We start from the raw sequence: 25,623 nt of genomic DNA, 5'->3' as shown, positions 1-25,623 counted from the left end.
TGTGGGGGCTCTGGGTGTGTGTGTGGGGGCTCTGGGTGTGTGTGGGGGCTCTGGGTGTGTGTGTGGGGGCTCTGGGTGTGTGTGGGGGCTCTGTTTGTGTGTGCATGTGGCTCTGTTTGTTTGTGTGTGGCTCTGTTTGTGTGTGTGTGTGTGGCTGTGTGTGTGTGGCGCTGTGTGTGTGTGTGGTGCTGTGTGTGTGTGGCGCTGTGTGTGTGTGTGGTGCTGTGTGTGTGTGGCGCTGTATGTGTGTGACGCTGTGTGTGTGTGGCGCTGTGTGTGTGTGGCGCTGTGTGTATGGCGCTGAGTGTGTGTGGTGCTGTGTGTGTGGCTCTGTGTGTGTGGCTCTGTGTGTGTGTGTGTGTGGCTCTGTGTGGATAGCTTTTTTTGTAGGTGGCTCTATGTGTGGATAACTTTTTTTGTAGGTGGCTCTATGTGTGGGTGGCTCTGACTGTGTGAGGGGGGCTCTGTGTAGGTGGCTCTATGTGAATGACTGTGTGGGTGGCTCTGTATGTGTATGTGTGAGTGTGTGTGTGTGTGTGGGTGGCTTTGTGTGTGTGGTTTTGTGTGGGTGTAAATGCAATAGGTCATGCATTTGCCAGCGATTAAGCTATTGGCATTGTAAATGACAATGCCATGTATTGAACGATTAAGCTATTAGCAATGTAAATGACAATGCCATTTATTTATGATTTAAAAAAAAAATGTCATGAGCAATGCCAATAGCTCTACCTTTAATAATGCCGAGACCATTGCATTGTAAATGCTTGTTAGGTATGCTACGTAGTGTAATGTATTTAGCGGCCCACTAAGTATTTTATGTGGTACACAGAAGTGATTTTTTTGAACGTATGGGAATACTTGCTACTTCTGTTTATTGCTGCTCAATTGTCACAAAGGAGTGCCTCCCGCTCCTCCCTACTCCTGCCCCACTTGCAGCTCATTTTCGTACAGTCCCATGGAATACACGTTTTCCTTTTACAAATTAAAGTAAGAACGCAGATGCTGCTACATTACTTGTATCTTTACCCATCTCCCCCTTGTTTCCCTTCATTTTAGCACTCTTGTTTCTCTTTCTGCAACTGCATGATTTTTCGTAGCTGTGCTTCTTTGCCTCACTGTATTTATGCTTTAATGCCACTTTTTGTCATCTGTGCTTCTTTACTTTTTATGATCTCTGCCTGTTTTATGGACTTTTTGTTCCAAAACCTAATGTTTATGTTTTATTGTCAATTGTTTTGTTGGTACTGCTTTCTATTGGAGGTGGTGTTTGCAGGCTACAGATGGGGTTGTGCTGCTTAGCTGTGATCGAGAGCTCTTGGTTGCTTCTCTGCTCCCTCCGCGCCATAATCTTCCCCTGCCCGAATTTCACATCCCAGCTGGCCTCTCATCCAGCATTGCTGAACCTCTGTACTGTACTCGCCCTGTCCTGTCCTGCGATCATCCATCCCTAGAGACGACATAATCCCCCCCCAGACTCGAGAGCCCGGCGCTGCACAGCTCACACCCAAACATGGTGAAGAGGAGACGAGCCGCAGTGATTGCCGGCCTGCTTCTTCTCTGCCTCCTTTGCGCCACAAAGGAACAGGAACACAACATAATAGAGAGCTGATCACGGGACAACACCGCTCGAGCCTGATCTTCGGTGCCTTATCCATTTGCAACCTGTATTCATATCCAGCTGCTTCGTGCATGCTTCTACCAAGGGCAAGATCCTGAGCTCCAATAACTTCTGCATGCTGCCGCTTTCCCCTTGTATATACCTGCAGCCTCAGGCATACGGTGCTGCCCCTGTGCATGCTGCCTTCCCAGCTGGCTTATGTTGGTTCCCGGTGACCTTTCATCTCCCACCATGTGTGCCCTATGCATGCTCTACCTGCCATGTGCACCTTTTATTATTATTATTTGTTATGATAATGCGCATCGTCAAGAAAAAGCCGAAAGCTGTAGAGCATGGCCAAAAGGCATTGGCCTCCAGTGGGGACACCTATTGGCTTTGCCAATGCTTGTTCTTTCATAACACTGGTTACAAATCACCTAATAATGTTTGTGTGCCGAAATACAAGTGTGACACCTGGTTCTTTGTAAAGCGCTCTAATGCCCTCTGGCATGGCTCGCACTATAAAACAAATACTAAAAAAACAAGTATTGGAAATGCAATAGGTCTCGCATTAGAAAAGTTGGAGCTATTGGTCTTGTAAATGACAAATATTTTATTTATTTGTTGGTTTTTAAAATAGCTAAATTGATAGCTTTGTCATTTACAACACCAATAGTTATAACTTTCGCGAATGTGACACCTATAGCATTTGGAATGCAACATGTTTTGTATTTACGTGACTTAGATGGCATCTCTGGTCGTTAGGCCACATCTCTAGAGAGCAGGAGAGTGCAGCAGGGGAGAAAAGCACAGCAATGCAATAGGTCTTGCATTTGGAAATTTTGAGCTATTGGTATTGTAAAGGACACATTTTTTATTAATGTGCTTGTTTTGAAAGTAGCGAAATTAATAGCTTTGTTATTTACAATGGCAATAGTTTTATCTTTCGCAAATGTGACACCTATTGTAACACAATATGTGTTGTAGCACTGAGTGGTGTGAGGGTGAGGGGTGTGAGGGTGAGGGGTGTGAGGGTGAGGTTGTGTGAGGGTGTGTGAGGGTGAGGGTGAGTTAGGGGGTGTGAGGGTGACGGTGAGTGAGGGGGTGTGAGGGTGAGGGGGTGTGAGGGTGTGTGAGGGTGAGGGTGTGTGAGGGTGTGTGAGGGTGAGGGTGAGTGAGGGGGTGTGAGGCTGAGGGTGTGTGACGGTGTGTGAGGGTGAGGGTGTGTGAGGGTGAGTGAGGGTGTGTGAGGGTGTGTGAGGGGGTGAGGGTGAGGGTTAGGGTGTGTGAGGGTGTGAGGTTGACTGAGGGTGTGTGAGGGTGAGGGGATGAGGGTAAGGGTGTGTGAGGGTGAGGGGGGTGATGGTGAGAGGGTGCGAGGGTGAGGGGGTGAGGGTGTGTGAGGGTGAGGGTGTGAGGCGGAGTGAGTGTGAGAGGGTTGTGAGGGGGGTCAGGGTGTGAGGGGAGCGAGGGTGTGTGAGGGTGAGGGGGTTTGAGGGTGAGGGGGTGTGAGTGTGTGGTGGTGTGAGGGGGTGAGGGTGAGAGGGTTGTGAGGGTGAGGGGGCTGTTGTGTGTGTGTGTTGGTGTGTATGTGTATATTTGCTATTGTGGAGTTTTAGTTCAATTTTTTGGGGTGTGTGTGTTGTGTATGTGTGTGTGTTTTTATATAAATGTGTGTTGTGTTTATTTTGTGTGTGTGTTGTGTGTGTGTGTATTAAATGAAAATGGCAGAATGCTAATGTTCCCTAACGTTACTTACGTTTGTTAGTGTAGCGGTCTAGTGTTTTTTTGTGTTTATGTTCTTTTTTTGATTGACGTGTTTCACAGCCAATGAGATTGGTACGTTGTGTTACGTAGCGTCCTAATTGGAGCGCGTAACTTTGGAAATCCCCTGATTGTCGACCGCGCCGTTCTTGGAAGGCGTGCCGGGTTTGCTGTCTGTTTGCTGCGTCGCCTGACAGGTAATTATTTTTTTTTATATTGTTTTGTGTTTTGGTATGTATTTGTTGACTTGTATATTTTTTTCTAGTTTAGTTTTGTTTCGGTAAAAAAAAAGTCTTTGTTAAAGTAAATTGTTTATTAGTTGACGGTGTCTCTGCTGCGTAGGAACGCAATGTATAGCTTTTGGATGTTCATATTATTAATATTTTTGTTGTATTGTGAACTATTCGATTGAATATATTGGCAAAGGTTATTATTTTGTTGTAATAGTGCAACATGTTGCATAAGTGCGTGACTTACCTTTTATATTGTTTGCCTGTCCTTAAGTTTATAATCGGTTATTTTTAATCTTGTGCCCTCGACTAGATCTGCTGCAGTAATTTTCCCTATCAGATGATTGTTACATGTATGTGTTTGAGTTTCCCTCAATTTTCTTGCATTTGTGCTCAGCGACATTTGTTATTTTTCCTCATACTTTATTTGTTTTTTTATCTGAAAGAAGATATGTGTTGCATTAGGTGAACTAAAGGAAGAGACATATATTGCATTCTCTGCATTAGAGCTGGTCTGTGTGGGTGGGTGAGAGTGGTGCGTAGGTGGTTGAGAGTGTGTGTGTGTGTGTGTGTGAGAGAGGGAGAGCGCGGCGCGCGCTGGAGAGGGAGGAGGTGGGCTGTCTGGGCAGTTTAATGCGTGTGGCAACAGAGAGCGAGCGAGGAGTAATGTCTAGTTTGTACTCTCCTGGCTCCGCTGTTCTGTTTACTTCTGACACTTGTTAATTGGCCCATTGTAAGGGAACAGCATGGAAGTGGCGCTATCGGCATGCCTGCACCCAAATGTCGACTTCGTTTTTTATTTACATATACAAACAAGCTTTGCTCTGTTGGTAGTGGTTTGCTCTCGTAGTGTCAACCTGCTCACCGCAGTCGTGAAACTGCAGGGAGAGAGAGGGGAGGTGCTGGCGGCTGGGGAGGGGAGGAGAAATGCGAGCCTGGCTGTGTGCGGGGAGAGAGAGGGGAGGTGCTGGCGGCTGGGGGCTGGGGAACAGATGGCGAAGGCTGGCATATTTTTTAAAAAAATAGTCTGTTTCACTGGGAAAAAAAGAGTTGTGCAGGCTGAGGCGGTGGCGCTTGGAGTCGTGGAGTTTTGCGAGTTGCAGCCCGTTCCTTTCTGCTAAATGAGTTGTGCAGGCTGAGGCAGTGGTTTTAGTATTCAATGCGAAGATCTCAAATGAGAGTTTAAGACGAGACACGGCCGTGAAACTGCAGGGAGAGAGAGAGGGGTGGTGCTGGCGGCTGGGGAGGGGGAGGAGAAATGCGAGCCTGGCTGTGTGCGGGGAGAGAGAGGGGAGGTGCTGGCGGCTGGGGGCTGGGGAACAGATGGCGAAGGCTGGCATATATTTTTTTTTAAATAGTCTGTTTCACTGGGAAAAAAAAGAATTGTGCAGGCTGAGGCGGTGGCGCGTGGAGTCGTGGAGTTTTGCAAGTTGCAGCCTGTTCCTTTCTCCTAAATGAGTTGTGCAGGCTGAGGCGGTGGTTTTAGTATTCAATGCGAAGATCTCAAATGCGGGTTTAAGACGAGACACGGCCGTGAAACTGCAGGGAGAGAGAGGGGAGGTGCTGGCGGCTGGTGAGGGGGAGGAGAAATGCGAGCCTGGCTGTGTGCAGGGAGAGAGAGGGGAGGTGCTGGCGGCTGGGGAGGGGGAGGAGAAATGCGAGCCTGGCTGTGTGTGGGGAGAGCAAGGGGAGGTGCTGGTGGCTGGGGGTGGGGATAGCCGTGGGAGGGAGCCTTGTCGCTTTCGTGTGCACGCGCTTTTAATGTCAATGCGCTTGCGCATTGAGCTTAAATTTGACGGGCACTGCAAGGAATCGCCATGGAATCGCAAGTTGGTTAAAGTCTGTTTAAGCCCCTATAGTCTCGCAAGCTCAATGCGCATGCGCATTGACAGGCGAGACCTAAAAACCATTACGGTAATGGGAATTGCCCACAGTAATGCGTTTACTGCCAGTGCTAATGTTATTGTTGTTAGGCTACTCTGGAATTACTTTTACGACGGGTCAGAATATTTTTCCTTTAAAAAAAAAAAAAACCTGACGAACACCATCATTGTCATTCCAAGCGTTTTTTACGTACGGGGGCTTTATTATGGCCATCCGTTTTCAGGTTAGCCACCATCTCCATTCCATTCTAACTCATCCATCAAAGATGGCGATCCCGCCTTCACTTTCCTTGTTTACTTTCATTTCAGTACATTTACCACATGTGCTGCTTTTAACCATATGGCAGACAGCGAGCAGTGCAGGCGGCAGCTTGTCATGCAGAACAACACCCACCTTCCCCCATTGTGCCCCTCCAGTAACCCACCGAGCTAATGAAGGTCAGTGGAGTGACGCTTATGCCGCCTCTCATGACCACTGTGTAAAGTGTTATACGGCTTCATTGAAGAACTACAGTACAGCGTCTCTGCCATTAAGACACAACTGACCAAAGAGCACGTTCCACAAAGAAACAAGCATTCGCATAGCCAATACGTCTCACCTTTGGGACATTATAAGTGTTTGGTTATGCAGTACAATATCCTTGGTGCAACAACATCAACTGTTGCATGGCGAGACCTATTGGCAATGCCAATGCTTGTTATTATAAGTGTTCCAGGTTTGCTTTCTCAAAGTTCCTCGATAAGCCAGGTGGGTCTCTGGCTCTGGATATTTCTCTGTGGTTGGCGAGAGAGGCGCCACTCTCTCAGCTCACTTTGATTCACCGTCAGTTGGGATTCTTCTTGATCTTCAACTTCTCGGTTTGATTTGTCCGTGTCCAATTCAGGTTTGTCTGTTCTGGTGTACACCACAGGATTTCACTTCTTAAAGTGTGACACATTTTGTGTTGTTCTCTTGATCCAGAGGCGGCTGTGATCATGGTTCCTTTCCGCCTCGTCACTTGCAATGGTTGAGCACAGTATCGATGGTCAGCCTTGGTTTTCCACTCCTGTCTTACTAGTACACAGTCTCCTTCTCGGATGTCGGATACCTTGGCATGTCGCCGATTGTCTGCATACCCTTTAATTTTTGCTTTTTTGGTCCTGTCTGTCGTGTCTTGCTAGTGGGCGCAGGACAAACACGAACTCTGCACACAGGTTAGTTATTCAAGGATTCTTTATTGCGTTCTCTCTGCTGCAGTTACATACATGTCCGTCCCCTCTGTCCGTCCTGGTCGATCTGCTGTCCTTCCTGTCCCCTAACCGGATGTGGTGTCCGGTGACCTGGTCACCTCCCTCATGACCCACCGGGTCCTAGTGTCCTCCAGTCCTTATCTGTCAGGTCACAACATCTCCCCCTTTGTTGCAAACAAATGTTCATGGTACCGTTCTTTGTTGTGGTGAGAAAGAAGAGAGAGAGAGAGAGGGAGTGAGAGTGATAGAGAGAGAGAGAGAGAGAGAGAGAGAGAGAGAGAGAAAGAGAGAGAGAGAGAGAGAGAGAAAGAGAAAGAGAGAGAGAGAGAGAGGGAGAGAGAGAGAGAGAGAGAGAGAGAGAAAGTCCATGGGTCTAGTCAACCCTTCTCCCCAGTCTCTGCCTCCTACATTTCATCACTTAGTCTCTTTGTCCCCTTGCATTCCCCCTTTGGTCGTTGTTCTCTGCCATCAGCTTTGCTTCTGTTTTTCAGTTGTCCTCCGTCTCCTCTCCGCTTGCCAGCCTCTTTTCGTCTGTTTCTAGCTCCTCTCTTTCTACGGCCGCCCTTTGTTGTGTTTCTTCCCTCAGTCATTCTTTTTCGTTCTCTTCCTCTTTCTCTGGTCCCTGTGTCTTCTCTTCGCTTGCTTTCAGTTTGTCTTTTATTTTTTTCATATGTCATGGTTATATAGCCCATTGTTTGGGCAGTGCTGTTGCTCATCAGGCAGGGTCCTGGGACATCGCCTTTTAGAACATGGATGTCCTCTTTGTTATTTTTGTCTTTATATCTCAGTTCCTCTGTGAACTTTCCCAGGTTTGTTACCAGTTTCTGCGACCCCCAGGTGAAAACCTTTACATTGGACGCTCTCAGTGTCGGCTTTACTTCCATCTTCTCATACTCCGATACACACATGACATTGCATGTTGCACCACTGTCGAGTACAAATTCCGCTTCATGCAGGTGTGTTGTTTCTCCTTTTCCGTCTTCCCCACTCAGCTCTGCGTGAACCTCCGACATGTGGTACAGTCTCTCCACCTTCTCTTCTTCCTCTTCTTCACCTGACCCTCGTGATGAACTTCTCCTTTCTCTGTCGACATACCTGACATACCTTGTTGTCGACTCTTGTTGTCTTCCGGTTCTTCCTCTGTCATCTCTGACTTGTACGCCTTGGCACATACTGGCATAGTGGTTTCTTCGATTGCATCTTTTGCACGTCTGCCCAAACGCTGGGCACGGGCCTCTGTGTGGTAATTCCATTCCGCACCTGTAGCATGTTCCTTCAGGCTGTCTCCTCTCTTTTTGCTCCCTCCAATCATTCCTCCACCGACCTGTGCGATATTTGTTTGTCGTGTAGTGTGCGTTTTCGATTTCGACGTTCTTCCCTCTTTCTATTTCCTTAGCATGCGCTGTTGCTCTCGCCTCTGCTCTTGCCAGTGACAGGATGTTCTCCAATGAGGTCGGTTCCTTCAGGATTCTTGTCCTGAATCCTGTGTCACGACAGCCTTCAATGATCCGTAGCCTTATTGCTTGTTCGTTATCGAATTTGTCGAATTCACAATGTGTAACCAGTTTTCTCAGTCTTGTCGCGAAGTCATCTAGCGTTTCGTCAATTTGTTGACACGCAATGGTAAAGGTATATCGTTCAAAGTTAATATTTCGCTGTGGGCCAAACTTGGCCGTTAGGCATTTCTTTAGTTTCTCATATGTCTTTGTTTCTTCGGTAGGGAGTGTCACCAGAAGTTCTTCGACGTCATCCCCTGCTAAGTTCAGCAGTAACCCTAGTCTCTTTCCGTCTGTTACATCTGTCGCTTCCATATATCTTTCAAACCGTCTGATCCACTTCTCCCATCGAATTCCTGTTTGTGGCTCCGATAAGTTGAACGGCAGTGGTCTCCTGTATTGTGCGCTGGGCTTTGGGTCTGCCATTCTTGCCTTCTTGCCTTTATCTGCTCTTTCCTCCTCTTGTTCTTTCGCTCCTTTGTGCGTTCTTTATATGTTTCTGTTGCTCTTTGCCTTTTTCTTCTTTTTCTTCTTTTACTGTCTGTTTCCTCCTTTTTCTTTTTATTTGCTTTTTTTTTTCTTCTTTTGTCTTTTGTTTGTCTTTCTTCTTCCTTTATTTTGCTTTGTTTAGCCTTTTCTGGTCTTTTCTAGTCCTTTTTGTCTTTATTCTTGTCTTTTTCTTATCTTTTTCTGCTTCTTTTTTTTCCTTGCCTGACTTTAAAATGGCCGCCCTGTTGATACTTAGAAAATTCCTGCCAATGCTGCCCAGATCAGTGAAGGAAATGGTGACTCGTGCCCTCATCCTGTCACGGATCGATTAAACCAGTGCTTTATATATTGGCCTTCCCGGTTATCAGCTGAAAAAGCTTCAGACCATTCAGAATGCGGCAGCGAGACCGCATTTGGACATTTCTGGTAGATCTAGTACAAAGCAACATCTCCCAGTGGAGCAGCCTGTTCTGTTTAAGGCCCTCACTCTTGCCCATGGTGCCTTATAAAAATCTGGGCCCTCCTATTTCAGGAGACGCTTTCAATTCTATGTGCCTCAAAGACATCTACGATCAACAGCGAAATGCCTCGCAGTTATCCCACGCTTCCGCCTTGGCAGAACAGGGGGCAGCTCCCTTTCATTCAGGGTGGTCAAAGCCTGGAACTCCCTCCCCTACAATCTGCGAAACACCCAAGACCTTAAGTTGTTTAAAAAGCAGTTAAAAACCTTGCTTTTTAATTAACATACAGCCTCTGTACACTCCCCTTCTGTCTCCTTCAAAGTGGCTTCTGCGCCGAGACACTCTTGAGTATCCATGCGCAATATAAATCTCATATAACATAACATAACATAACTGACATCTCGGGCTGTGGCGTTTCAGCTAGAGCCAAGACTTTTTCAGGATCAGGTCTCATTCCGTCTTTAGAGAAGATGTGACCATAGAATTCTAGGGTGGACTTGTGGAACTTGCATTTGTCTTGGTTGAGTGTGAGGTTGGCTTTGAGAAGGGCATGGCATACCCGATCTAGTGCTTTGTCATGGTCCTTGCAAGTTTCGCCGAATACCAGGATGTCGTGGCTGTAATTGATTGAGTTTGGGATGTGCTGAATGACGTGCCGTACTGCCTCATGAAAGATTTCCGCTGCTGAGGAAATTCCAAAATTGAGGCCTTTTACCTGAAGAGCCCTTGATGTGTGGTGGAAGTAGTAATGTATCAAGACTTCTCATGGAGCTCAAGTTGATGGTACCCCTTGTTTAAGTCTAGTTTCGAGAAAACGTTTGCTCTATTTAGGCGCATGATCATGTCGCTGATATGGGGTCCCGGATGCCGCTCCTGCTCGATGGCTGTGTTTGGGGCTTGCATGTCCACACACAGGCACAGTTTGTTTTCTTGTTCTCGTTTGGGCACAACCACTACCGATGACACCCACGGACTGGGTTCCGTTGACCTTTCTATGATGCTCTCAGTAAGTCCTGTAGCTCTTCATCCACTGCTTGCTGGAGGTGGGATGGTGGTGCTGGGCCACAGGCGTCACTTGTTCATTGATATTCAGCTGAACTTTGAAGTGAGCTAGTTTTCCTAGACCAGAGAATAGTTTTGAGAACTTGAGGATGATATTGTCAACTTTGTACAGAATTTCCACTAGCTTCAGATGTTATGCTGTGGGTAGGCTGAGGAGGCAATCAGTCGCTTCAGGGCCATCTATCACAAGGATTTGCGCATGAACTGTCCTGTCTTTGTAAGTCAGAGATGTGCAAAATTGTCCCAGGCACAGCAGCGGTTCTTTGGACATCCACGGGTAGACAAACACAGCAGCTGGTTCTAACTTGGGCTTCGGGTCTGCTACCATGCATACGTATTCATCACTGTCTTGTGATGTGGGAGTCGGGACCGATATGAACCTCGTGACCGGGTGCTGGATCTCGATAAGCTCGTTGAGCGATCCCTTCTCCCTTGCACTGCCCTTGCATGCTGATTGGCCCTGTGCTTCACTTGGTCGGACCAGACTCTTTGCTACGGGATTGGCACATCGCCTCGAAGTGGTTTTCTTTCCCACATCGGTGGCACTGTTGTCCAATGGCTGGGCATGGACCCGTTGGGGCAATAGCATTGTAGCAGTTGTTTCCGGGTGTTGCTGTTCTTATTTCTGCTGCGGGGTGAATTTGTGAATTTCAAGTGTTTCTGATGATCCGACTGATGTCTTTAATCTGTTTGAGACTGTATTCGGAAAGCTTGTTCACGTTTCTCTGTCTTGCCAGCTTCCATCTTTTTTGCATGTTCTTCAGCTTGGTGGTTAATTCATGTCATCAAACGTGTAGTGCTTCTTCAGCAGGCAATGGCGCAGTGGCTCCAACTGGCACCCCTCAATGATTTGTAAACGAAGTCCCTCTTCAGTACTAAAGTTGTCAAATTCACAGTAGAGGGCAAACACTTGAGGCGTAAAATAAAATCAGCCATTGATTCATCTTTTTCTTGCGATGAGAGGTTGAAGGTGTAGCGTTTATAGTCCAGGTTTCGCTTGTGGAGGAATTTTCTGTTTAATGCTTCCCTCACATCTGCGTATGACGCAGAATTTGCCTGCGGTAGTTCTTTGATGATCTGTCCGACATCCTTGCCCACTAGATTTTGCAAAGCAATGAGTTGTTGATCGGGGTTTATGACCTGCGAACCCTTCATGAAGTCTTCAAAGTCTTCTAGCCAGCTTTGCCACCTCGGACCCATGCTATTTGCAGAAGTCAGCATCAAGGGTTCAGGGGTGCGCAGGAACAATGCTCCCATCAGCACTGGTCCAGGCTGTGTGATTCATGCTGGACCAGGTTTTGCTTTTTGCGAGGAGTCTGGTGACATAGAAAAGATGATGTGCAGCTGGCCCTGCTCCCCTTTCCTGCCTCAGCGTACAGTGGGGTGTCTGGTAGTATGAAGGTACAGTAACCCGCCGTTGCGTTTACGGAGTTGGCAATCTAGCTTTTGGCGGGAGCAGTAGAGCTTTCTCCTTTTCACCTGACTTCAATATGGCTACCGGACCGGTGACCAGGCCTCTGTAGTGATGTGGGCCTAACTTCAAGATGGCCGCCGGACGCTATAGCTGCATGCTTCACCTGATATTTAGCAATGAGGCTTACCCCTGCTCGATGTGGCATTTAGTTCTTCCGATCTCTGGGGTATTGTCAGAGCTTGGATAGCATTCAATGTTGACGGGCGGCACTCAACTCTGGCGCGATCCGCCGCACGTGTTCACCTTGGCAATTAAAGACGCTCTATTTACTGCAGGAGCTGCAGCGTGTCTACGGCGTCTGCAGATTCAAGGGGGTGTCTCTGCATCCCACCCTCGTCACCAGATTTCGTGTCGGGCACGTACATTGACAACGCAGACAAAAGCTGAGTTCAAACACATCTTTATTTCTTCCCTGCTTGTCCCTATATGCGCTTTTTAGGTCTCGTCCTACGCAACACCCATGCGTTGCTTAGGAAAGAGACCTAAAGCCGTCGATACCCTTTCTGAGGCAAACTCGTGCAAAAGTTCCATTGCCTTCAATTGAACGCGAGCACGAGGGGCGATTGCCTCGCGGGAGCGGGCTGCGATAATTAATACCATATGGTGCTGAGAGCGGCGATAATTAATACCATATGGAGCTGCGAGCGGCGATAATTAATACCATGTGGTATGGCGAGAGGCAGCGCCATATGGTATTAATTATCCCCGCAGGCTCCCCGAGGGAATCAGCAGCCCCCCCTCCCCCTGCTGCCATGCGAGGAGCTCTCGTGCGCCTTGTTTAATTTTACCAGCTAAAGTATGTGAAGTCGGCAAAATCACAATGACGCTTCTTAGACCATTGACAAATAAGATAACGAGAAAAGTCCATCTAATTTGCGCTACCACAGTTCCTTAATCCTGACGTCACTGTCCTCTCTCCCACATCGCCGGGGGCATAACAAAGGCCCACGCAGCCCCCGCGCTGCGGGGGGGGGCCCAGGCTCCCCTTCATTTGAAGGGGCCCCTCGGCCCGGCACTGAAGTGAGTGCTGAAGCACAGGCCTGAGCAATGTGCATCAGGTCTGTTTATCTTCAGCCTTTCTTCCGGCAGGTCGCATTCCACACAAACAAAGAAACAGTTTTAATTTAATAGTGTTATTTTCTTGACAGCTAGAGAGGCCTTGAAGGAAAGACACCCCAGAGCTGGAGTGCAGATAGAAACATTCAAGAGAGCGGCAACCAGGAGAGGTCAAAGGGCAGTCAATGGAAGAAGCAATGCAGAGTGGGAGAGAGAGATGGTAGCAATGTGTGAATGGGGAGGGGCCCACAGAGGGACTTGGTGTAGGAGGCCTTGGGACCCTTCAGCATGGGGGGGGGCGATGTGGCCCGCTCTGCAGTAAAGGAAGGGGGCCCCCTAAGCTCTTCAGTGAGAGAGAAGCTTGCTCCTCTCTTTCAAGCAGCCTGCACCCTTGCCCAGGACTGAAGAGAAAAAAGTAACAAGTTAAATTGTTTCTCTTCAGTCAAAGAAGCCAGGCCAGAAAGAGGATGGGGGTGAGGTCCCAGAGAGAGCATTCCCCACAGGGAAGGGCACTGCTCAGGACCCTGAGAAGGGTGGGGGCCCCAGCGACAGCATTCCCCACAGGGCAGGGCACTGGTAGGGGACCCTGAGAAGGGTGGGGGCCCCAGAGACAGCATTCCCCACAGGGCAGGGCACTGGTAGGGGACCCTGAGAAGGGTGGGGGCCCCAGAGACAGCATTCCCCGCAGGGCACTGCTCAGGACCCTGAGAAGGGTGGGGGCCCCAGAGACAGCATTCACCACAGGACAAGGAACTGCTCAGGAGTCAGACCCTGAGAAGGAAGGGGGTGGGGCCCCCAGAGACAGCATTCACCACAGGGCAGGGCACTGCTAGGGGACCCTGAGAAGGATGGGGGCCCCAGAGACAGCATTCACCACAGGGCAGGGCACTACTCAGGAGTCAGACCCTGAGAAGAAAGGGGGTGGGGGTCCCAGAGACAGCATTCACCACAGGGCAGGGCACTGCTCAGGACCCAGAGAAGGGTGGGGACCCCAGAGACAGCATTCCCCACAGGGCAGGGCACTGCTAGGGGACCCTGAGAAGGGTGGGGGCCCCAGAGACAGCATTCCCAACAAGGCAGAGCATTGCTCAGGGCCCTGAGAAGGGTGGGGGCCCCAGAGACAGCATTCACCACAGGACAGGGAACTGCTCAGGAGTCAGACCCAGAGAAGGAAGGGGGTGGGGGTCCAGAGATAGCATTCACCACAGGGCAGGGCACTGCTCAGGAGTCAGACCCTGAGAAGGAAGGGGGTGGGGGGCCCCAGAGACAGCATTCACCACAGGGCAGGGCACTGCCCAGGACCCTGAGAAGGGTGGGGGCCCCAGAGACAGCATTCCCCACAAGGCAGGGCACTACTCAGGACCCTGAGAAGGGTGGGGGCCCCAGCGACAGCATTCACCACAGGACAGGGAACTGCTCAGGAGTCAGACCCTGAGAAGGAAGGGGGTGGGGGCCCCAGAGACAGTATTCACCACAGGGCAGGGCACTGCTCAGGAGTCAGACCTTGAGAGGGAAGGGGGTGGGGGCGCCAGAGACAGCATTCACCACAGGGCAGGGCACTGCTCAGGAGTCAGACCCTGAGAAGGAAGGGGGTGGGGTCCCAGAGACAGCATTCACCACAGGACAGGGCACTGCTCAGGACCCTGAGAAGTGTGGGGCCCCCAGAGACAGCATTTTCCACAAGGCAGGGCATTACTTAGGACCCTGAGATGGGTGGGGGCCCCAGAGACAGCATTCCCCACAAGGCAGGGCACTGCTCAGGACCCTGAGAAGGGTGGGGGCCCCAGAGACAGCATTTCCCACAAGGCAGGGCACTGATAAGGACCCTGAGAAGGGTGGGGGCCCCAGAGACAGCATTCCCCACAAGGCAGGTCACTGCTCAGGACCCTGAGAAGGGTGGGGGCCCCAGAGACAGCATTCACCACAGGGCAGGGTACTGACTGCTCAGGAGTCAGACCATGAGAAGGAAGGGAGTAGGGGCCCCAGAGACAGCATTCACCACAGGGCAGGGCAGGAGTCAGACCCTGAGAAGGGTGGGGACCCCAGAGACTGCATTTACCACAGGGCAGGGAACTGCTCAGGGCCCTGACAAGGATGGGGGTGGGGGCCCTCAAAGAGAGAATTCTCCACAGGGCACAGCCTCTGAGAAGCTTTGGATGAGGCAGCACAGAGGAGAGTTGACAGGGGCTGGAGAAGGATTGTGGCTTCCTCCAGGAACAGGATCTGCTGGGAGGCATTGGAAGGTAAACAAGAATTTGCAACATAAGGTTTTGCAATATATGCATTTGCATAAATGCAAGTCATATATGGTTTGGATTGGAATAGTAAGTTATGGAATTGTGTTGTGCAGATTGGATCAGTGTAGTGAAATAATGTGGCATGGTGTGTAGTATAATTATGTGGATAGTAATTGTGTGGTATTGAGTGTACTGAAATTATGTGGAGTGGGATTGTATGTCATGGAGTGGGATTGTGTGTCTTGGAGAGAGATTTTCTGCAATGGTATTGTGTGCTGTGGAGTGTAGTGCTGTTTACTTATGTGGTGTGTTGTTAAATATTGTAGCATGATGTGGAATTTTGTGGTGTAGATTAGATGTATGTGGTGTGTTGTGTAATTGTGTTGGTTTGAATTATGTAGTTTGTTGAATTATGTGGTGTGGAATGGAAATGTGTCGAGTTGAATTGTGTGACGTGGAAGTGTGCGCTGTTGAGTGAAAATTATGTTGAGTGGTATTAGGAAGGTTGCTACGTGGTGCTGAGTGGTATTATGTGTAGTGTAAATATGTTGTGTGATGAATTGTGTGGGGATGAATTGTGTGACGTGTGGAATTATGTGGCATGGTGTGGTGTATAATTGTGTGGAGTGGAATTATGCAGCATGTTGCAGAGTTGTATTTTGTGGAGGGTAATTATGTGTTTCGGAGGAGAATGTAAATATGTTGTGTGAAGTATAATTATATAGGTTGAAGTGGAATTATGTGTAGTTGAATTGTGGAGTATAATTATGTGGAATGTTATTATATGATGTGGAATTATGTGATATTGCGTGAAGTGGAAATATGTTTTTTAATTTTTAGGATTGCAATTATGTAATATGGAATGTTGTAGGGTTAAATTATTTATAGTAGAGTTCTGTGGCATGGAATTTTGAGATGTTCAAATGTACGGTAGACCTAGCATAGCTGCCAAGGTATCACATTGTGATGTGTGACATTTTCATAATTTCAGTGTCATTATGAGTGATTTTCAACATGACAAGGGCGTAACAATCAACCACATTCCAAATAAATGAAAGGAAAACGTTATTTAAAAAATGTGTTAGGAATTACTTAAGATCATCAGGGTAAAACATAACAGAGCTGGCTCTAAAAGGAGACCCCTAAAAAGGCTGGGGCCCTGGGCCAGAGCACACTTTGCCCATGTCTTAAAACGTCTCTGAGTGGCTGGCGCTGTCCCTTGTGGTGATCTGGCTAGAAGTGCTGGTACTGTCCATTTAATGCTCTGGTGTCCCTTGAGAAATGCTGCACTCTCCTTTTAGGCGCAATGGGGTACTGTTCAGAAGTGTCGCCACTGTCCGAGAAATGTTTTAGGACCTGTATATACTGCCTATGAAATGTTACGAGGTCTGCACGGATTTATGCATGTACTGTCTGATTTGTGTATGTACTTCGGATTGGAATGCTGTGTGTCTTTTTAGAAATGCGGTTCTGTCCTATGAAATTGTCTGAGATCTGTTTGGGTGTGCCTATATTATCCCTTGAAACGTTTGGGACTTTCTAATTTGTTTGGATTGGTTTGTACTGCCACATGAAATTCTTTGGAATCTGTTGATACTGTCCAAAGAAATGTTCTGGGAACTGGTTGTACTGCCCCATAAAATGTTTGTACCCCCATGGAATGCTCAGTGATATGTGTGTACCCCCATGGAATGCTCAGGTATATGTTTGTACTGCCCAATGGAATGCTCAGGTATATGTTTGTTCTGCCCCATGGAATGCTCAGGGATGTGTTTGTTCTGCCCCATGGAATGCTTTTAGATCTGTTAGTGCTACTGCCCATTGGAATGCTCAGGGATCTGTTTGTACTGCCCGAGGGAATGGTGTTAGTTCTGTTAGTGCTACTGCCCTGTGGAATGCTCATGGATCTGTTTGCTCTGCCCCATGGAATGCTTTTAGATCTGTTAGTGCTACTGCCCAGTGGAATGCTCAGGGATCTGTACTACCCCGTGGAATGCTCTTAGGTCTGGTGGTGCAAATGCCCTGTGGAATGCTCAGGGATCTGCTTTTACTGCCCCATGGAATGGTGTTAGTTCTGTTGGTGCTACTGCCCTGTGGAATGCTCAGGGATCTGTTTGTACTGCCCCGTGGAATGCTCTTAGGTCTGGTGGTGCAAGGTTCTCTTTGTAGTGCCTATGGAATGTTCTGGGATACGTTTGTGTACTGTCCCGTGAAATGCTTTGGGATCGGTCTATGCTGTCTCACGAAATGCTGTGAAGTAGGTTGGATGTATTGATACTGTCCCATAAAGTTCAGTTGAGAAGTGCTGCTTCATGTCCCAGAAGATGCTCTTAGATCTGTTTGTGTTTTCACTATTCCACCGCACGTGCAGCAGACGCACAGAGATCTGCATCATACGTACTGACCAGCTGCAGTGGCGGATGTCTGCTGAGACTGCTGGCTCTGCCTCTGCCCCACTAAATTTAATCAAATTCTTCGGAAAAGTGCTTTTGCCGGTCCGTGGAAAGCATTGCAGGTATGTTGAGATGTGCCCGGGGTGTTCCCCTAAAAATGTGCTAAGCGTCAAGCGCACACTGTCCCTTTAAACATGATGCACCGTTCTAGATGCTAAGTGCTGCTACTATAACATAACGTGTATTTATAAAGCGCACGTTCACCCAGAGGTATCTTGGCGCTGAATGACAGATGTTTTTTATTACCCAACTCAATGGTACTCATTTGATCGACCTCAGATGGATGAAAGGCTGAGTGGACCCACTGGGATTTGAACCTTTGACCATGAGGTCGAACACAGGCCCCTGCAGTGGAAGGGTTAGTCCACTGAGCCACCAAACCCGGCTAATTGCCAATGTAAGTGCTTGAAGGGGTGAAGCAGGCGGTGTCCCTTTAAATGTGATGTAGCTGTCGATTCGAAATGCGATCACTGTCCCATTGGTGCGGTTACAGGTTTTGGTAGTGAATTGCCGGTAATTTGGCTCCTTTATTCTTCGTAGTGTATTGGGTGAGCTACTGCGTTTGTAGCTGCTGTTATCATGTCACCGTTAATTCATTGAGGACAGTTGGGATTTTGCAGGCCATACAAGCAGGGAAGAGCCAATGTAGTTACATGAAAGTGCCAGCTCTATCTGTAAAGTGCTGCTACTGACTAAATGAATGCCGTCATGTTGGAAAGTGCTCGGATCGCCCCAAGTAAAGTGCTGTGTTCCTCGTAGTGAAAAAATTAGAAGTGCCTTTCGCCCACCTAGGTAGTAGTGTAAGGATTGTTTTTTATTTATTGTTTATGTTGGCCTTCATGTCCTTTTCTTTAACATCAATGGTGTTCTTGCAGAGTGTTGTGTGAGTGACTTTGATGTATTGGTCAAATCTGTGTGTCTATTTCCAACAATGAAGGATTTTATTTATTTTTTAGAGTTTTTCAGAAGGTCAGTTTGTCAGGTCTTCCTATGACGTGTATATGACGTCGACATGGTCCTGTGTGCTGCCAGACCCCATTGGATGATTATCAGTGTCACTTCAGAGTGCATAACAGTTTGGCTGCAGAGGAGCATGAAAGCCTTGGCCACGAAGAAGGATGTATGGTGGTCAAAGCAGTGTTGGCAAGTGTTGGCCGCCATGGGGTTCTTCCTTTGGAGATCTATAAAATCCATCAGCTAATGGACAATTCCTGTGGCATTGTGACCTATAGAAAGAGCAGGCCATCCCTACATACTCCACAGGGGCCTACAGCTGTCGTCGTGGGCACAAAGACATGATGGGCCAGTCCGGGGCACGTCAACAAGAGGACTTCATGGGTCACACATTCTTGAAGGTTTGCAGAACACTAGCCATGAAAGGACAGATGCTCATTTAACAGATCAAATATATTTTTTTAGTTTTCATTTTGGGGGGTTTTGCATCAATGTAGCAGCTAATGGGTAGCGTAATGTCACTTGGATTGTCGATGGTGGGACACCATTCAAGTCTTTGCCTGTCCCTTGAAAGCAGAAACACTTCCTTAGTTATACAGGTGGTATAGTCCGATTTTCCCAATTGATAAGTGAAATTTGGGTTACACAATCATCAAAACCAGGTCCTGTTTTTCAGGAATTTGTGATTGTGGCCAATACATAGTAGAGGAGGGGGGGATATAGAGTCCAAGGAAGTAATACTAAGGCCTAAGAATAAGCAGAGATCAGCAGCTGGCTGGCCTGTCTCAAAACAGGGACATTTTCTGAAAAGATCAGTGTCTCTGAAAGCTTGTGAGGGTCGGGACAGAGTCAGTCGTTTCTCAGGCAAACGCGCTTAATTTGTGCTGATGGATGCATGTTGTAGACTCGGGTGTTCAATATTTGGGCATTCAGAATTATGTTTCATTTCCAAAGATTGACCTAGTGCAATAGAGAGTAAGGCAGACAACGGAGAAAGACGCAGGAAAAGAAGGATACGACTGCAGCAGTGATAAAAGCAGGAGTGTGTAGTGGAAGAATCTGGCCTGGGGTGGAATAAAAACTAGGCTCCCAGTTTTCTATTGTGCCTACGAAAGGCTTATCCTTTGCTCAGAGCTTGTATCTAGAGAGATAGGTGGGTAGACGAGTGAATAAATGGATGGGAATATGGACAGAGGTCTTTGTTTGATATGTGTTTCGATGCAAGAGGATGGATGGGTGGGGATGTATGAATGGTTGGGTTGATGTGTTAGGTTGGTTGAATGGCTGGGTGGGTGAATAGATGGATGGCTTTTGCTAGTTTGATGGATAAAGGGTTTGGATGGATGAATAGATGGGGTTGGATAAGTGGGTGTGTGGATGGGGACATTTGGGTGGTTAAGTTGGATGGGTAAGGATGGATGGGTTATGACTTGTGGATGGCTAGGGGTGAATACAAATACAAAAGAGAAATGTGTAGCATTTGATTCCAAAATGGTCACACAAAGTGTCCGATATTGGCACAGCAATGACGTGATTAAAAATGCTCCCGCCCTCACCTGTATAAGTGTGAGCATCCTCATAATGCTGCCATATTGCTCTCTCTGGCTGTTGCTCACCCATATTCATTAATGATTGTTGCCAGGGCAATTGTGTCTGCAAGTGTGTGGTTTTTACACCAGTTCTTTGGAATTACCAAAGAAATAGTATTAAGCTTCTATTGCCAGCTCTCCATATTCGAGTAGCATGTGGGTTTGTGGGATTTAAATGTCCCTCATTGCATTACGCTTCCCTCTTCTCACAAAGGGAAGCAGATGTTAAATGTCTTGCGACATCTTCCATGGCATGTGCGAGCTATATAGAAAATGTGTGCAGTCACCTCGGTTCTGCACGTTTCCTCAGTGGGTTCCGCTTTTGAATCCATTCCTTGATTTGCTCTGGTAAGCTCTTGGTCAGCATGAGCCCTTGACTATGAGGGATCATCCACCTTGTCCCACCCCTAAGGACGATCGGAGTTTCAGTGGGTGGTAATCAGATGATTTGGAAACAGGGAGGGCATCATGGTGGGGCAGCTGGGGCCCGGCCGGCAATAAAAGTAAAAAAACATATTGTAGGGCGGTACATACTTCACCCACTCTTCATCTCATGCCGGTCTTACACCTGAACATATACTATAAAATCAATAGATCAATCTACAAGCAAAATGAAAGCCTTTCCAAACTATATCTAGATTTTAGTATTTCTACTGGTGGTTGTCTAATCTCACATTGGGGCACTAACGGAGTCAGTATATATTGATGAACATCATGATCCCTGTAATAAGCAATGTTTCGTTAATTCGCTTGCTGCTTTAACTTGTTTATCTGCTTTAGTTGATCATTGTCGTACTAAATCCTATTTTACGTCCTCAATGACATTCTAAAGTCTTTAATGTGGCTTTAAGTTTGGCTGATATAATGTTTGCTGTGCTCTCATTTCTCACGTATGTCTCAGTCATGTATTAGTTATTCCTGGAAGACATTCCGGCAGTTTGGCCATTCACCCTCCAAAACTTAGAGCTTCTTTATCAAATGCCTCAGAGCATTCTACGAGGAGCAATATGAATATATACCTATCGCTGATAAACACGGTACTTCTACCACTTGTGAGTTTAACACGAGGAATTGCTGGACTGAGTTGTCCAGATGATATACTGTAGGTGGTGGGCCAGGTTGTGGGGGGGGCCTCCATGAGCTTTGCAGGGGGGCCCCCTCAAGTTTCGTTACACCACTGCACATCGCCCCTCCCTCCCCCATCACACCTTAGTCTTTCAGGGCATTTTTTTTTATTTCATTTTGCGGCCGCCAATGCTTCAACAAACAACCCTTCTGAACAAACGGCCAGGAGGTTCGGCCATACTGCCTCCACCCACGAGGACAGCTCTTTATTTTTGTTTCGCTGGTCATCTTGTAGGGCTAAGGTAAAATCCCCAGCTCTTGTTGAGAGTCCTCGAGGTTTGCGGTGCAGTTCGAGCATGGCGTGCTGTTTTTTCGAAATGAAAAGTCAGATAAACGCAATATAAACTGTCAAAAGGTGTGTTTATATGAGCGTGAGCGTGTCTGTGGAATACAGCGCATGAACATTCGCATGTCTGGTTTTATATCTGTGAGACACAGTATGGGTGTGTGCTTTTGTGTATGTTAGGGTGCGTGCACGTGTCTGCGAGTATATGGCCCTGGTAGCATGTGACTTTTTATGTGTGTGTGTCTGCATGCGTGCCCTAGTGCGCTGACAGTGTGTAAGGGAGTGTGTGTTTTTCAATGTATGTGTTCATGTGTGTGAATGTTTTATTGTGTGTGTGTGCACAAACACTTTTGGCTGCGTGTATGTGTGCTTGTCTGAAAATATGGGAGAGTGTGGGCGCTGGTAGGTGTTTGTGGGCGTGTGTGTGTGTGAAAGTGCGTGTGTGGGCGTGTTCTTTTGTGTTAATTTATGTGAAGGTGCGTGTCTGTATGAGTGTTTATGTCGCCACTTGTGTGTGTGTATGAAAGCGTGTTTGTGTGCGTGTTTGAGTGTGTCTGTGTAGATAGACCCCGGAGCTGCAGCCCTCCGTTCCCATATGCAGCAAAATCACTTTAGTAAACTGAAAATCCAGGAAAAAGCTTCTAAACTTAAATCTATTAGCTCCCCTTTCACTGCGTCTGAGTGAAGCATTGTCCAACAGATCCCCGGCCCTCACACGCCCCCACACACTCATGCAAACACGCAAGCACACACGCCCCCAAAACACACACGGCCAAACACTCTCATAACACTCACATACAAACACACATCCGAATGCCTAGTCACACATGCTCACAATCACATTTGTCCCCCACACCAATCCCCGGGCATTTTTCGCAAAATCCGCCACTTTGGGGGCGTGAAACGACTTATCTTTCATTCAAAAGGGACTTTGTTCCCTGAATAGTCAACAAGAAAACAAACTCCAGTTGCCTGTCAGTGGTCATTTAAAAATTGCTCTTGCGAAGGACTCGTTATCTATGTTTGCAAAACAAAATAAACTGCGCACAATTGGGAAGAGTAAACTCCAGGGGCCTCATTTATGAGGCTATGCGTCACTTTTACGCCGCCGGTGCGTCACTTTTTGTGACGCACCAGTGGCGTAAAAAATGCGCCTTGTTGAGCCATATTTACAAAGTGACGCATCTAGGTAGATGCGTCACTTTGTAAACCCCTGCGCCACATTATACCTGCGCCAGGTATAATGTATGCAAGGGGGCGTATTGACGCAAGGAAGAGTCGTAGAAGTGACGCAGTGAAATCTATGAGATTTCACTGCGTCACTGTTAGGACGCCGTTGCGTCAAAATCTTGCGCCTGCCTTACAGCAGGCGTAAGACTGACGCAGGCCCTTTCACATGGGGCTTGCCCCATGTGAAAGGACGCATTGCTGGAGTTGCGTCACTTTTGTGACACACTCCAGCAATGCGTCACTTTTGCGCTTACAGATACGTCAGAAATACTGACGTATCTGTAACTCCTTGCGACATGATGCGTCATACATTAACTATGATGCATCAGGAATGTCGCAAGGAGTGCGCACTGAGAAGTGACGCATCGCTGTTTTCACGCAGCGATGCGTCATTTCTCATAAATGAGGCCCCAGGAAGGCTCATAAATTTTGCGTTTTCTGGTTTTTCTTTCTCCGTTGCTTTGTTAGTCTTTGGTTGACCTTTTTTATTCTTCCCTTACTTTCACTCTTTTTTCCACTTTTAACCTTCAACTTTTTATTTGAATTGTACGTTTTTATTTCCTCTTTCGCTATTTCGTCTTGTATTGGCAAGGATAAGAGCATACCTTATTTCTCATTTTTGTTTTTGTTTCTTTCCGACATGTATTTAATCATTTTTTCCTCGTCCGCCTTTCTCTGTTTTTTTTTTTCAGCCTGCTTTTTCCCACTCTTTCACATGGTCTTATTTTGTGTGTATTTCTCTACTTCAAATTGTGGTTTTACCATATGCGGTTTTTCCCTTCGTTTTCTAATGTATTTTGGCTGATTTACTTATAAGGTCCCAAAGGCGAGACCTATTGGCTATGCCAATGCTTGTTCTTTCTACCCGCCGCTGTCCTTCTGCTTCCTGCCATGCCTGACCCTGCCGTCAGGAACAGTGATACTATAGCGGTCAATCATCAGGGTTTAAACTAACTCAAATACGTTATTGTTTCTCCATTCCCGCATAAGAAAAATTGTAATGCTAAATCGGGACACCAGTGGCTTAAGTTACTTTGCTCATAGAAATGATTAGGCATTGGTACACTGAGCCTGGAGGCTGGCTGCATCATTTCTCGGGTTAGATTCTCCTGCTGCTTTGTGTTGGTGCCCAAAGCCCAGGATCAGTCAGGACTGTAATGTAACACATGATAACAGTCTGGTCCAGTCACTCCGAGTGAGGTGCTCACGGGAGCTGAACTCAGGAAGACAATAAAAAGCTTACATCAGGCTCAGGGCAGCCTGTGCGGGACTGGAGAAGCAGGCAGCAAGCAGCCGTGACATACAGACCCTGCAAGCAGGAATTGAAATTCCTTAGAAGTTGCTGACCCTCCTCTGCACCCCGAGCTCAACTCACAACTCACATTCTGCTGCGCTCTTCTGAAAGCCCTGATTTTGATGAAGATAGAGTTGTGGGCCTGAGCAGGCTGTCCTTTCCTGGCTCAGAGGAAGAGATTTGTATTCCCTCTCTTGTACCACAGACATTTAAGACGGATGCCCGTGGGGCTGGGGGTAGCACACTGTACGATCTCTGCACAAAAGCACCTATTGACTTATTGAATGTAATTGACTAATTTGTAAACATTTCTTTTCTTGCAGAGGTAAAGGTGATTGTGTGATTCAAGCTAATTTGTATTTGTGACTTGTTTGTGCAGGATTATCTCTCAGCCAAACAAACCAACCAGGCTTGGATTGGACTTTTAAGCGTGCCTGTAGGAGGACATTGGACCTGGATAGGTGGACCTACTCTGAATGAAACTGTGTAAGATTGCCACATACGTTTTAATTATTATTATAGAAGTCCAATTAACACTGTTGTATAAAGTAGTGAATTTCAGTATATTAAATGATTTCACAATGTGCAGAATACCTCAAAATAGCAACAGACCCCAGCATTCATGCATGCTGCAATAAGTAAATTTCTATCACAAGGACTGGTGCCTTTAGTGCCCCTTGCACTCCTGACTATCACTGCCTTCTGTGTTCAGGGCCCCCCTTCTCCCCACCTCCATCTCACTCGCGGAATGAGAGAGCCTCATAAAACATAGTGACTGCTGTGGAATATATATGGCGTATCTTTGTCACAGAGACAGATTCCTGTGTGCCCCCCATTCATTGCCTATCCCAATGAGAAAAGATGCTGGATCTAATAAGGCGCACTGATGCCTGATCGCCTGACAACACATTTACAAACCTCAACGGAAGCCAGTGTTCAGCTAGAAGTAAGAACCAATGGAGTCTTCATACACAGAGGGTTTACAACTCCCTTATCTCCATTGCAGGCCAGGAAGCACTGTCAGAACTCTCTTATAATATGTCATATAACCCCCCTAAATCTACATTAAAAGTATACCTCAAGGCACCTGTGAGTAATGTGATCCTGTGAAGGTACTTGGACTCTTGCCTCTTACTTCACTAGGTCTCATTACTTCTTGCTGACATATATGTCCACCTGGCAGTACTTTATCCCATATATGCTTTTATATTTATAAAAGCAGTACTATAGGATTATAATACAATCCCACAGTTTTTATGACAGGTGCCACACACAGCAATTGAACCATGTGTTTTAAAATGCCACTACTCCCCAGGTGTATTTTAATTCCGCCACCAGAGCCCCCTTAAAGAAGAGGGTGACCTTCCAGATAAACGATCTTCATATATTCTTAAATTTTCCAACACATATCCATGTGATACTCTAAATTCTTTCAGTGAATTTGGGCTCCAGGACACCAACCCAAACTTGCATTGGGATTCAAGAGGACAAACCTTTGTGTAATTCTAATAATCTCTTCACACTGGTTTACAATTATGTTTATAGTTTACAATTAGATCTGTATATCTTAGTCTATTGCATGGGTACTCACATTTTCCAGTTTACAAAAAGTAGGGTCTGTGGTGCGACCATTGTCACATTGGTTCCAGTAGGGTGGATGTTGTTGGAGGTAGAGGACCTAACAATGTTCTTGTTATGAACTGCATGTCCTGG

The 25,623-nt window shown here is 47.1% G+C and overlaps 1 protein-coding gene across 1 annotated transcript in view; it reads left to right on the top strand.

The window, feature by feature from the left end:
- The window catches only part of LOC144769737 (killer cell lectin-like receptor subfamily B member 1), a 357,657-nt gene that overhangs the window by 200,957 nt on the left and 131,077 nt on the right, over window positions 1-25,623 (top strand). The window contains exon 5 of the mRNA XM_078653917.1: window positions 24,290-24,396. Within this exon, the coding sequence (XP_078510043.1) occupies window positions 24,290-24,396 (107 nt within the window). The remainder of the gene's footprint in view (window positions 1-24,289; window positions 24,397-25,623) is intronic.

Source organism: Lissotriton helveticus, chromosome 7, assembly GCF_964261635.1.
Source record: "Lissotriton helveticus chromosome 7, aLisHel1.1, whole genome shotgun sequence".
NCBI classification, from domain to species: domain Eukaryota; kingdom Metazoa; phylum Chordata; class Amphibia; order Caudata; family Salamandridae; genus Lissotriton; species Lissotriton helveticus.
The sequence above is the reverse complement of the archived record's forward strand: the minus strand, read 5'-3'. Positions and strand labels throughout refer to the sequence as shown.